The 12,011-nt window shown below is 35.6% G+C and overlaps 2 protein-coding genes across 2 annotated transcripts; one reads left to right on the top strand and one right to left on the bottom strand.

Annotated features, from left to right (window-relative positions):
- The first annotated feature begins 63 nt into the window (after positions 1–63).
- LOC141647010 (uncharacterized) lies at positions 64–2,851 on the top strand. The gene is made up of 4 exons (XM_074455040.1): positions 64–530; positions 1,393–1,490; positions 1,570–1,635; positions 2,136–2,851. Exons 1-4 carry the CDS (start codon positions 64–66, stop codon positions 2,609–2,611), a joined length of 1,107 nt encoding a protein of 368 aa, XP_074311141.1. The 3' UTR covers positions 2,612–2,851.
- A 286-nt stretch (positions 2,852–3,137) lies between these two features.
- Positions 3,138–7,349, bottom strand: LOC141647009 (uncharacterized). Its single transcript, XM_074455039.1, has 6 exons — positions 7,202–7,349; positions 5,178–5,596; positions 4,913–4,965; positions 4,640–4,677; positions 3,968–4,397; positions 3,138–3,572 (listed from the first exon to the last, which is right to left on the bottom strand). Exons 1-6 carry the CDS (start codon positions 7,216–7,218, stop codon positions 3,399–3,401), a joined length of 1,131 nt encoding a protein of 376 aa, XP_074311140.1. The 5' UTR covers positions 7,219–7,349; the 3' UTR covers positions 3,138–3,398.
- Between the last annotated feature and the right edge of the window lie 4,662 nt (positions 7,350–12,011).

Below are 12,011 nucleotides of genomic sequence, written 5' to 3'. Positions count from 1 at the left end.
TTGTTTAAGCCAAAAAAATTCCATTTCGGATCGACAAAACCCCGTTAAAACCCTCACATGAATATGTACCAAAAAAAAAAAAAACCCTCACATGAATATATCTCTCTCGACACATTTCAGTTACTTCATCACCATCTCTCACTTCTAGGGTTTACTCTCCTTCGATCAACAATGGCGACACCGCGATTCCTCCACCTCTCTCGCCGCCTCACCGCCGTCACAACCACCGCAAAATCCTCCCTCTCCACCGTCGCCGCACCGGCACCGCAATTCTCTCTCCTCCGCGCACTCTCCGCCGTCCGCCTCCCTATCACGGCAGTCCTACCGTCGTCTTCGCCGCGTATGTTCTCCACCCAAATTGTGACTCCACTGTTGGATCTGTGGCATCCTCCTTGTCCTGAAGAGAAGTATTTGCCCGATGGTTGCGATTTCGAGCATTGGCTTATTGTTTTTTATCCTCCGCCCGAATATTGGTCTCGCGATCAAATCATCGATTTTTACGTGAAAACCCTAGCTCAAGTCGTTGGAAGGTATAAATATATCTAGATTCTCCTATATCTTCATTTTCGCTCATAATTTAACTTTGTGCACTATAATGTTCTCGCTTAATTTTCATCGATTTTTACGTGAAAACCCTCGCTGAAGTCGTATGCCTTTGTTTTCGCTCAATGCACTGTAATGTTCTCTGCCAATGTTCATGTGGAAACCCTCGCTCAAGTCGTAGGCCTTTGTTTTCGCGCAATGCACTGTAATGTTCTCTGTCAATTTTCATGTGGAAACCCTCGCTCGTAGCTGTTCTGGTCCGTCTCAATCATTTGTATGTGAGGTATTTTAATAAGAAGTAAACAAATAATTTGGATGGAGGGAGTAGGTTATAAATTTGCCATTGTTAACTGATGATGTCTAGGTTATCATCAGTTGTGTGGAGCTATGAACTATTAACTCGTAAATTAGCTTAATTCTGTCATTTTTTGTGAGGATTGGTATCGCCATTAGTGCTTATGTGAGGCTAAAGCTGTTAGCTTTGTTTTTTGGTTGTGGAATAGCACCATAGGAATAAAGAATAGGTGTGAAATTAATTGGTAATCTGTGCTTTTAAGTTATCATGCCGATTAACTCATGTTCTTATAAGCCCAGAAATTTTAATTTCTGGGCCAAAATCATGTTGTCATTTGTCATTCAGGAGATTGCAGCATGCTTTGAGTTTTGTTATGTTGTTGCGAATTTGAATGTATTCATTTATATGCTTGAAAATGTAAATTTCAAGTACTTGGCTTCTTTTACCTTTTAAAGACTGGGAGTTGTAACAAGTTGGGTGTCACGAAGTATACATAACTCTTTTTTGGTTGTCGAGTGGCGCCATAGAGTAAACAATTTTACGTTCTCTTTCAGTGAGGAGGAAGCTAGAAAGAGGATTTACTCTGTCTCTACTAAACACTATTTTGCTTTTGGGGCGCTAATGGACGAGGAGACATCAGCCAAATTCAAAGGTTGCCGGCCTTACCTATTCTGTGCCAGAGTTGAGATTTTTCTGTTAACTGATTTTCGTATGTTCTTAATATTATGCAGAGATCGAGAAGGTTGAGTGGGTGCTCCCTGACTCATATTTTGATGATAAGACTAAAGACTATGGGGGTAAGATATAGAGTGTTTATATGTCTCCAAGCAGTTCATTTTCTATAGTCGTATTAATTGCCCGTATTGTGGGATTATGGCTCTGATGTTGTTGTTGTTGTTTTTGTATTCTTGCACTTCACATCATATGTGCACTTAAATAGGAAACAGTTATCTTTTCGGGTTAGTCTTTTGAGCCAGATGTTAAAAAGAGGTCATGGCTTTGTTACGTGAAGTCATTAATTGGTGGAATCCCCTAGTCTATGACGGAGCCAAGGGTTTTGTCTTTGAAAGACATGAAGGGGGAGGCACCGGAAGACACATAGGAGTAATTAAGAGTTTTGGCCTTGTGGGCGTGTAGAGAACTACAGTATTGCTCTTCTAGTGTCAGTTTCTCCCCTCCATACTTCAGGAAATAGTTCGACATTGATTTTCTCTGTTTGTACACCCTTAAGGTACAAATCTACTATGTTTTTTTTGTTTTTGCTTTCTTTTCGTTAACTTTTTTTTTTGTGAGGCAGGGGAACCCTTTATAAATGGCCAAGCTGTTCCCTATGATCCTAAGTATCACGCGGAATGGGTGAGGAACAATCAGAGAGAACTTGCCAAAAGCAAGAGTGAGGAACACTCCGTTACTGCAAACGAACCTGGAGGTTCACCCAACAGTGCTGTGGATGGGCAGAACCCTGGCAATGCTGATTGTCAGCAGAACGTTCCCCCGAACAATGCCGGTGTTCAGCAAATCATGTCCCTGAACAATGCCGGTCATGGACAAAACATTCCTCCGAACAATATGAATGATAATGTCTATGGTAACAACACTGGGCCAAACTATCAAGCAGGTGAAGAGATGCCAAATCATGCGCCAAATGGGGGTTATCAGGGTCGGAATGTACCTGTGAGAGACCTGCCATATCGCCTATATATAAAAGGAGAGTCTAAAAATCTCGTATATATAAAAGGAGCGTCTTTTAGACTCCTCTCATGGGATCCTTAAATATAGGAAGAAAGAGGTTTTTTGCAGATATCTAATTAGTTCTTGACCGCCTAGATTGAGTAGTTCGTAGTACTGACTGGAGTATGAGTTCTTCAGACAGATCCGGAAGAGCCTGTAATGCGTTGTTGTTTGCTATAGTTCATGGCATCTCTGTGATCCTGTTAATGTGTTGACGAAACTCTCTTTAACGTCTTTCTTGCAGCTGTCATTAGTGGAAAGTGTCTACGACAGTTGCTTATATACTCTGCAAACTGCTATGAATGTGTATTTTTGTAATTTCGTTGTAGGACGGCATAATCGCAGGAGATGCTGAATAACTCGACTTTGCGGAATTTATAGTCCTTGGTATCATTTCACCATTGACATTACACTAGCTCTCTCAGATTTGTGGCGGGTTGAAGAGGTCACATGTTATCAGAAAATAACAACATTTTATTGTAAAATGACAACATGTTGTCCGTCTTATTTCAGACGGGAAACAGCCATCTGAAGCAAGACGCGCTGGTTATATACCAAAACCGAAGAATAGAGAATCCTCATTGAAAATTGAAACAAGTTTAAGAATTATACACCAAAAAAGTTCTCAAGAGTCAAGAGACGTGCTCTGTGCCTTGCTATTTCATGAAACATGAAAGACCGCACACTAGAATTTTATGAAAAGTGCCGATAACAAGTATAAATTTATCCTAGATGACTAAAACACAAGAGCAGAAGCGATTTAACCTTTTAATGACATCTTATGTGCAAATGTAGAGAAAAAACTTCATCCTAGAAGAAACTGTTTGTACTATCTTTGTCTTCTGCTCTTAGCAGCTTGAATCTGGTCCGCGAGAGACATTGTTTTCCGCTTCTGTTCCTCTTTTATCGACTCAATATCAAACTTCTCCAGGGCAGAATGAAGATCGGACATCACTCCGGAGTGACTACGAAATGATTCTTCAACCGACTTCTTTTCTTTAATCTGATACACAGAAAAATCCCATATCATAATCCGTAATAACATCAGTAAAGAGCCATCAAATGTCACTCTATTTTGAAATATTGCACCGTATGATGTATTGTTCGTTCATTAAGTCATTTTAGATTCTTGGACTAATAATCTAATTTGCAGTAATTGCGCATTAATTATCTGATCCACCTGTTTCATCTGTTGATGGTCGGATGAATGCGGGTGGTAGATGGATCAGGTCAAGTTTTTAATAGATGATGAAGCAGGGGAAGGTCAACGCGACCTGATCCTGGCACATTGGCATCCTAAGTGAAGATGAAAGGTGGGTCGGAAAGAAAACAGTAAGGCAGTATAATCATTTCGATGGAAATGTCATTCAAGAGCTTAAATTGATTATGAAACATCACCTTTGTCAACCTCGACTTGAGGCTTCGTTCACTCGAAATGATACTCTCTTTGTTCGTATTCCTGGTTTTGCGACTCCTTCCTTTCTGTTTGGTTCTCGGTTCACCCTCGTGTTGTCTATGGTCCAATTTATTTTCTGCAAGGGAAGCCGTGTTTTGTGCTCTTTCCTGCTCCTTTGCTGCCTGAATCCTTTGAATTACCATTTCCTTCGCCTTTTTCTCGTTCTGCTGACGTCGTCGACAAGCTATCTCATTCTTTTGAATCTCATAACTATCCCAACAGAGTTGTTCCTCATCGATTCCTCCTTTCTTAGCAGCTTCTGCAATACTTTCGGCCCATGAGTAATAGAACTTCTCTTTGGAGCGCTTTAATTTCAGACGCTTCGCCCATAGTAGTTTGAGTGAAGAACCAATCTTCTTCTTCGATTGTTCACTGCAAGTAGGAAAATTCCCTATCACTGATCAAATGCCAACCGCTTCATATATTTCTCGAACAAAATTCAGTTACAGCATGCAGTAGGAAAGTATTTAGAATGCCTAATTAAAAGAACGGATTCACCAAGAACACATTCTACAATTCTAGGGTCAATCATCTAAACAAAATATTTGAACCGTAAAAATTCAAGAGCCTAGTCTATGATTACGCGGTTAGAGAAAATCAACGGAAGAATATACCTGTGCGTGCGTGGCGCTTCTGACATCCTTCTCCTAACCTGGGAGCAAGGAACAAAGATTTTATTACATTTACCGTTTTATGATGAAGGATAAACCAGGGATGAGAGTTAAAGCGCAACATAAAATTATTCCGAAAAGAGGCTACAATGTCAAAACAACACCAGAAAATTTCACGCTTATATTCCGTGTATTAATAGAGTTAACACAACAAACAAAGGATAAAGAATTGGTTAGAGAATGAAAAGAAAATGCCCGAGTCTTACTTCACTTCACCTTGGGATCTCTCATAGCTGCGAGGGTTCTCTCTTTAATCCTAGCACAGGTTTCTGCATCAGCAAAATAAATTCATAACAATCAGTCTCCGAAGAGAGGTCTTATATTTTTATATAATGCGAGTCCCATTTAACTGAAATCCAGAAAAATATTCCCGCTAACCCACTGAACGCCAAATAAAAAAAATAATTTGCGGAATCGTATAAAAACACAATTGGCAGAGGTTTGTTCTAAAACTAAATGTCTGGTGGTGAACAGCATTTACCTTGGGTGTGTTTCCTTCCTTTATTCCAAGGGACTTTTCCTTTGTTTGCGATTCCTATTCTCCGTCTTCTCAGAGTTTCCCTGAGTTCTTTCATGCTACATGTCACTACAGACTCAAAATGATGATAATCTAGCTTCCCTGAATCATGTGATCCCTCCTTCTGATGTGAATCTGAACTTAAACTCGGTTCACAATGCATTTCAAGATCTTTATGTTCGCTACCCTCATCATCAACAGCTTCGTTGAGGGGGTATCGCTTGGCAACATAACTACTGACAGCCAATGGAATAGTTGAACACTTCAAGGACGAGTTAGTGCGACATAGTTTCAACGCTATCATTTGATTATCCAAATAATACATCGTCGTACGAAGATTAGGCCACAGATGAACACAAGTTGATCCATGCAGAGGTCCTTCCCTGGTGGACATTAAAAGCGGATGTTAAGCGAATTTTTCTTAGTACTTACATGACTTATTCATTTCACCCTTTTCCACGATACCAAACACTAAGGCCCTATTTGGTAAACAACGGATTAATTTCGGCATAAGCAAATTGTAACGACTGATTATAAATGGCGGATTTTAACAGAAGGTTTGACTAGCATATTATAATTAGCAGAATTAATTTGAGGGTTTGAGGGTTTGGTAACTGGCAGATTACGATTAGTGGATTGTTAGTTTTCTTTGTAAAATGTAGTAAAATTTCCTAGTTTAGAATATGCTGATCAATATGCTGGGATAAGCAGCATATTGTAAAACAACATATTGACCCCAAATACTCCGTATTTTAAATATGATGTTTACCAAACACTAAAATTAGCATATTGACTGGTCAAACATGCTAAAACACTTAAATATGCTAAAAATTGGTCATGTCATTTACAAACAGGGCCTAAATCACTATCTTCAATTTTAACGGAGCCAAATACTTGCTATATTTCTTAATATTTACACGACATATTCATTTACATCCGTATATCTCTCCTCTCCCCTTCCCCCCTCCCACCTCGCAATCTCCCTCCCACCTCGCAATCTGCACGAGCCAAAGAGGTAATGTTGTTATTGTTGAACTACTAGCGCCTCTTTTCTTGTGATGCACTAACATCAAGCCTAGGGGTGCAATACTGTACACAATTCATTTACGAGTCATCCAAAATCAACCTCTCGGGGTTATGTTAGGTAATGTTGCGTAGTGCAATCCCCTTACTCGATCATTTGCAGGAACACAAGGGTAGGGCTCCATAATCCAACCCCCTTACCCCGCCATTTGCCGGAGCCTTTGACACAGTTGGGTAAACTATTGAATTTTCCAACTAAACCCAATTTTATATCCTTATCACTCACTCCATCGTAATCATTTGTTTATTCTTTTATTCTTTTCTAGCCGATATTCTAACCAAACGTAAACAAATGATTGAGACCTAGAAAGTACACAATATACTGATAATCTGAATGTAAACCAATTTAAAAATGAACCCTTTTTTGCAATAATAGGAGACAAAACACACATCAAAAACACAAATTACAATAAATTAAACACTGTAAATTGAAGAATTAAGTAAAAGGGGAGCTCAAACATTAATTCCCATCCACCAAATTTTATTAATTTCAATCTACAGGATGCATAACTAATTAAAAATCAAAACATTAAAGAAAGTAGCAATTATTCCCTCCCTCATAGTCATTTGTTTAAAATACCCATCACAGAGAATCCAAAAAATGGTAAACAAATGACTGAGACGGAATGACAACATGATAGAATGTTGCAGTAAATGGGGTTATGATTAGAGCTCAAAACATTAATTCCCATCCAACAAATTTATTAATTTCAATCTACAGAATGCATAAAGTTAACAGAAAATAGCAACTATTCCCTCCGTCAAAGTCATTTGTTTACGTTTGATTAAACCTCTCACAAACAATACAAAAAGTAAACAAATGACTAAGACGGAACGACAACAAAACAGGATGTTGCAGTAAATGGGTTATGACTTATGATTAATAAAATTAAAGATATACTTACAAATGAGGTAAGGCCATTTTTGTGTATAATTCCGATGTTGCAGGAAAATGGGTTGAAGAAAATATAAAGAGGGAAGGATAGATAGAGAGAGTGAGTAAGGTGTTGGTGTGTTAATTACCAACCGTTGCTGATTACGTTTTTGTTGTGCACTTGTACTAGTGAATTGTGATGTGTCTCATTACATACTACTCTCATGGTTAAATGCTACCTCTCAATCTTAGACCCGGGAAACAGGTTAATTAAATCGGGTTGATTTTAATCTTTCTTAAAAATATGGGTTAAATTGGGTTAGGTTGGGTGTTATCTGAGTTTGGATCAGGTTAAACTTGTTCCGGTCAATTTAGATTTCGGGTCCTCAATTTAGGTGTCGGGAAATCGTTTCATCGTTATATGCACATGGTCTAAGTAAATGACTTAAGGCCATGTTCGTTTTAGTTGAAATGATCGAACCTGAACAAACTTGCAACATAATAGGGATCGTTTAACGATTGTGGCTTATTTAAGAAATTAAAGTGCATGTGTTTTAACGGGTTTTTGTAGAACTTAAGGTCGTGCCATTAAACTTGCAAAAGAACTGAACTGATTAAGAAATTAAAGGACATGTTTTAGATCGTCTAGAGATTGTCTTATTGTTGAAATTTGCAATCGAATAGAATAGATGACATGTGTGCTCTATTGCATTGTCATCGAAAACTTATTTATTTAATTTGAAATCGTCGCTTATTGGTAATAGTCAATTAATATGTGGTAAAATTTTCAATATGCACGGAGAGTTTAAAGGCCGTGCATAGGCAACACCAAAACTACTAACCATGTTTAGTTCAAAAAAGATGGAATGAAGTTTGATTCAAGTAAGGGTAGTATGAATTTTAAACCTCATACCATGATATACTTATTTGGTTAATAATATCTTACATTGTACTAAGAGAAATGGAGTTGGGAACTTGTGGGAACTAAATGTTGTAATTGTAGTTGAAGATGGTAGGAGGATGGGACGAGAAAAGATGATTAGTGTAGTGGTGTAATGAGGCACTATAGTGTTGATAATTTGGCATGAAATAGATAGTTTAGTGGGTTTTGAACCTACTTCTGACTCGATTGAAGGTGACTGGTTGAATTGGTATGTGGTGATTTAAGGAGTGGTTTAATTTTGGATTGTTGTGGTAGTTACCGCTTAGGCACTTAGCCACTTACCATTGGAAAGTGAAAGCGTTGAGGAGGAGGAACAAGGTTGCTTGATGGTGCTCGTAGGAAGGTTATAGGTGCATCAACGTATTGTTGTGGAAAATGAAATAACAGTGCCAAAATATGTGTAGTTAGAGGGTGGCTCAATGGTGGTTGATAGAATTTGGTCAAGGTGGTCAGAGGGTGGCTCGATGGTGTGAATTGGTGTATTGTTTGGTTGTAGTCGGGTGAATAAGGAGAAGGATAAGGGTTTAGGATTTGGGTGGTTGGATGAGACTTCAGGTGTGTAGTAAATGATAGATCGATAAACTTTTGGCATATTGAGGAATATTAGTATCTATATATATATAAGAGAGTTTTTTCGAGCGATCTGAGAGCGTCCACATCATCAAAAATCAATTTAGGAAAGTATAATTTTTGATGTAAAAAATAAAGTGGAGAATCTTTTAATTATTATAATATGTATATTTCCTAAATTATATTCAAGTGATATTTCCAATTTTTATATCAAACTTTTACATTTCACTCGGCAAAAAAATATCGTTAAAAAAATTATGAAAATAATATAATTAGCTTTGCGGTAAAAAATGCTATCATTAGAGTATAGATTTCATATTATTTGCACATATTAAAACTTCTTAGTATGTAAAATTGTGCAATTTTTAGTATGTTTTGTCCCACATTGGAAAATAACGTAGGCGTGGTGAATATACTACATATAAATAGTAGAATTGTCCCACATCGAAAAATTAGTATAAGGTGATGTGATCCTATGATTATAAATAGGAGGCATATTTGAAACTTAAGTTTCCACCCAATATTTTCTGAGTCTCATAAATATTGTTTTAAAAAGCTCTTAAGATTTTCTAACATTAGCTCCTGACACAGTACAAAACTAAAGATTTTACTAATGGTTGTCTTTCGAATTCAGTAATAGAGCGTTAATGAGTCGCTATATGTACGATGTAGAGATCCCTATCTAATGATCGAGACTAAGTGGTTTTACCTTCAAAGAAAAATAATATGTATACAATAGTGGTTTTTTTTAAGAAGAGACATGTACTTCTTGGTATGTTATATCTTTCACTTTGAAAAATAATGTAGGCATGATAAACATACTACGTCTAAATAATTAAATTATGTATCTCACATCGAAAGAATAGTATACGGTAGGGTGATTCTATAAATATAAATAGGAGGCATCCTTGAAACTTAGGTATTAACCCAAAAATTTTTGATATAAAAGATATGTACTTTTTAGTATGTTATATGTCCCATATTGAAAAATAATGTAGGTGTGACGAATATATTATGTATAAATAATAGAACTGTCCCATATATATACATTTTCTATATTATATTAAGATGATGTTTTTAATATTGATATAAAAACTTTATATTTTATTTGACAAAAAAGTATCGTATGAAAATTATATAATTAGACTGTGACAAAAAAATGTTATCATTAGAGTGTAGATTGTATTGTAATTTCTCATTATTAAATCGGGTTGATTTCAAAGTAGGTGCGAAAAAAAATGGTGTATTTAGTATGTTATTTGTCCTACATTGAAAAGTAATGTAAGTGTGGTGAATATACTATGTATAAATATTAGAATTGTCCCACATCGAAAGATTATCATAAGGCAGGGTGATTTTATGATTATAAATAGAAGTCATAACCCAAAATCTTTTGATTCTCTTAAGTATTGTCAGAGAGAGCACTTAAAAGAGTTTGTATTACTGTCTCTACAATAATGATTTCTAACCTAAGTTAATCTTTGGAAAATCTTTTAGTTATTATAATATATACTCTTTATTTCTTATTTTATATAAAAACATTTACATTTCATTTGGGAAAATAATGGCGGTAAAAAAATTATGAAAATAATATTATTAAATTCATGGTAAGAAATGCTATCATTAGAGTATATATAGATTTCATATAATTTGCACATATTAAAGATGGTGTATTTCATAGTATGTTATATGTCCCACATTGAAAAATAATATAGGTGTGACAAATATACTACATATAAAAAATAGAATTTTCCCACATCGAAATATAGTATAAGGTGGGTGATTCTATGATTATAAATAGGAGACATCCTTGGAACTTAGGCATCAACCCAAAATTTTTTAGTCTCTTAAGTATTGTCTTAGACAGCTCTTAAAAGTTTATATCATTATATTTTCTATCTATAGATTTTATATGTCTCACATTGAAAAATAATATAAGTGTGGTAAATATACTACGTTTAAATAATATAATTAGAATTGTGTTAAAAAAATCTATCTAAATAATATAATTAGAATTGTGTTAAAAAAATTTATCATTAGAGTATAGGTTCATATCATTTGCACATATTTTAATTATGATAAAAAAAAATAGAAACAAAACGTATGAATATTAATAGATAATATAGTATTTGCTTATTATTAAATCGGGTTGGATGTCGAATTAGGTTAAAAAAAATATGGTGTACTTTTAAATATGTTATTCGTCAATTGAGCATGACATGCTATTTGTATTTTTTTATTTAGGTATTAAATGTTAGTTTATTAAATAAAATATGGATTTAGGAATTAGATGATGAAGTGTTTGTGTAATAGATAATAAAAAAAAGGTGTCAAAAGTCATAGGAGTAATGGCGTTATGACGGAAGTTGTCAAATGGTATTCTGGGAAAGAAAAAGGTGAACACAGGGTACCATTTGTAGAAACTTAAAATTAGGCGTACCATGTGTAATCTATCAAAGTTCTAGATTACCATGAGAAATTTCCAATATTATAATGATATAGTTAATTAAATTTTCATTTAAAAGAGAGAGGTATTCGTACCAATAAAACAATAAAGGGGGTATTATTTTTTTATTGTTATTTTATTGTCACGCCATCAAACTTAACGTCCATTTAACAGCCTTTACATTAGGGAGTACCATGGGCAAACAAATGGAACTTCAAGGGTACCATAGGCAGATTCTTAAAAGTAGGGGTAACATGGAAAATCTGACAAAATTAAGGGGTACCACGAGAAATTTCCGTATCTCAATTATGATAAAAAAAATTGAAGAAAAACAACGTACATATTGTGAATAAAAGAGAGTTGTGAGAGAATAGAGAGAGCAGAAAAGGTATTCAGCTTTATTCATATGAAGGGTATATATAGTATAAGAGTATATCCATAATATGGTAATAGAATATATCCTAAAGATACGGTAATATATGGACATCCATATAATATCTCTAGATATTTCGTAACACTCCCCCTTGGATGTCCATCATCGGAGAAAATGCCTCGTTAAAACCTCTACTAGAAAAACCCTATGGGACAAAAATCTAATAAAGGAAAAAGAGTACAATAATCTCCGTAATACGCACTAAGTGTTGCCTCATTAAAAACCTTGCCTGGAAAACCCAAAGGGGACAAAACCATGGCTAAGGGAAAAAGAGTGCAACGCGTATTTACTCCCCCTCATTAAAACATCGCTTGACATCCTTGAGACGACGTAGCCCAAGTTGATTGATTAGCTTCTCAAATGTCTTGCTCGGAAGTGCCTTGGTAAAAATGTCTGCGAGATTTTCACTAGAGCGGATTTGTTGAACACTAATGACACCATCTTTTTTA

The sequence above is a fragment of the Silene latifolia genome, chromosome 3 (genome assembly GCF_048544455.1).
Source record: "Silene latifolia isolate original U9 population chromosome 3, ASM4854445v1, whole genome shotgun sequence".
Lineage (NCBI taxonomy): Eukaryota > Viridiplantae > Streptophyta > Magnoliopsida > Caryophyllales > Caryophyllaceae > Silene > Silene latifolia.
This window is presented reverse-complemented; position numbering and strand designations above follow the sequence as displayed.

Coding starts and splice junctions, on each gene's coding strand:
- LOC141647010 (XM_074455040.1), top strand. CDS start 64: ATGTACCAAAAAAAAAAAAAACCCTCACATGAATATATCTCTCTCGAC. Junction 1,491..1,569: donor GACATCAGCCAAATTCAAAG/GTTGCCGGCCTT, acceptor AATATTATGCAG/AGATCGAGAAGGTTGAGTGG. Junction 1,636..2,135: donor TAAGACTAAAGACTATGGGG/GTAAGATATAGA, acceptor TTTGTGAGGCAG/GGGAACCCTTTATAAATGGC.
- LOC141647009 (XM_074455039.1), bottom strand. Junction 4,966..5,177: donor AGGAAGGAAACACACCCAAG/GTAAATGCTGTT, acceptor TTGCTGATGCAG/AAACCTGTGCTAGGATTAAA. Junction 4,678..4,912: donor CAGCTATGAGAGATCCCAAG/GTGAAGTGAAGT, acceptor CCTTGCTCCCAG/GTTAGGAGAAGGATGTCAGA.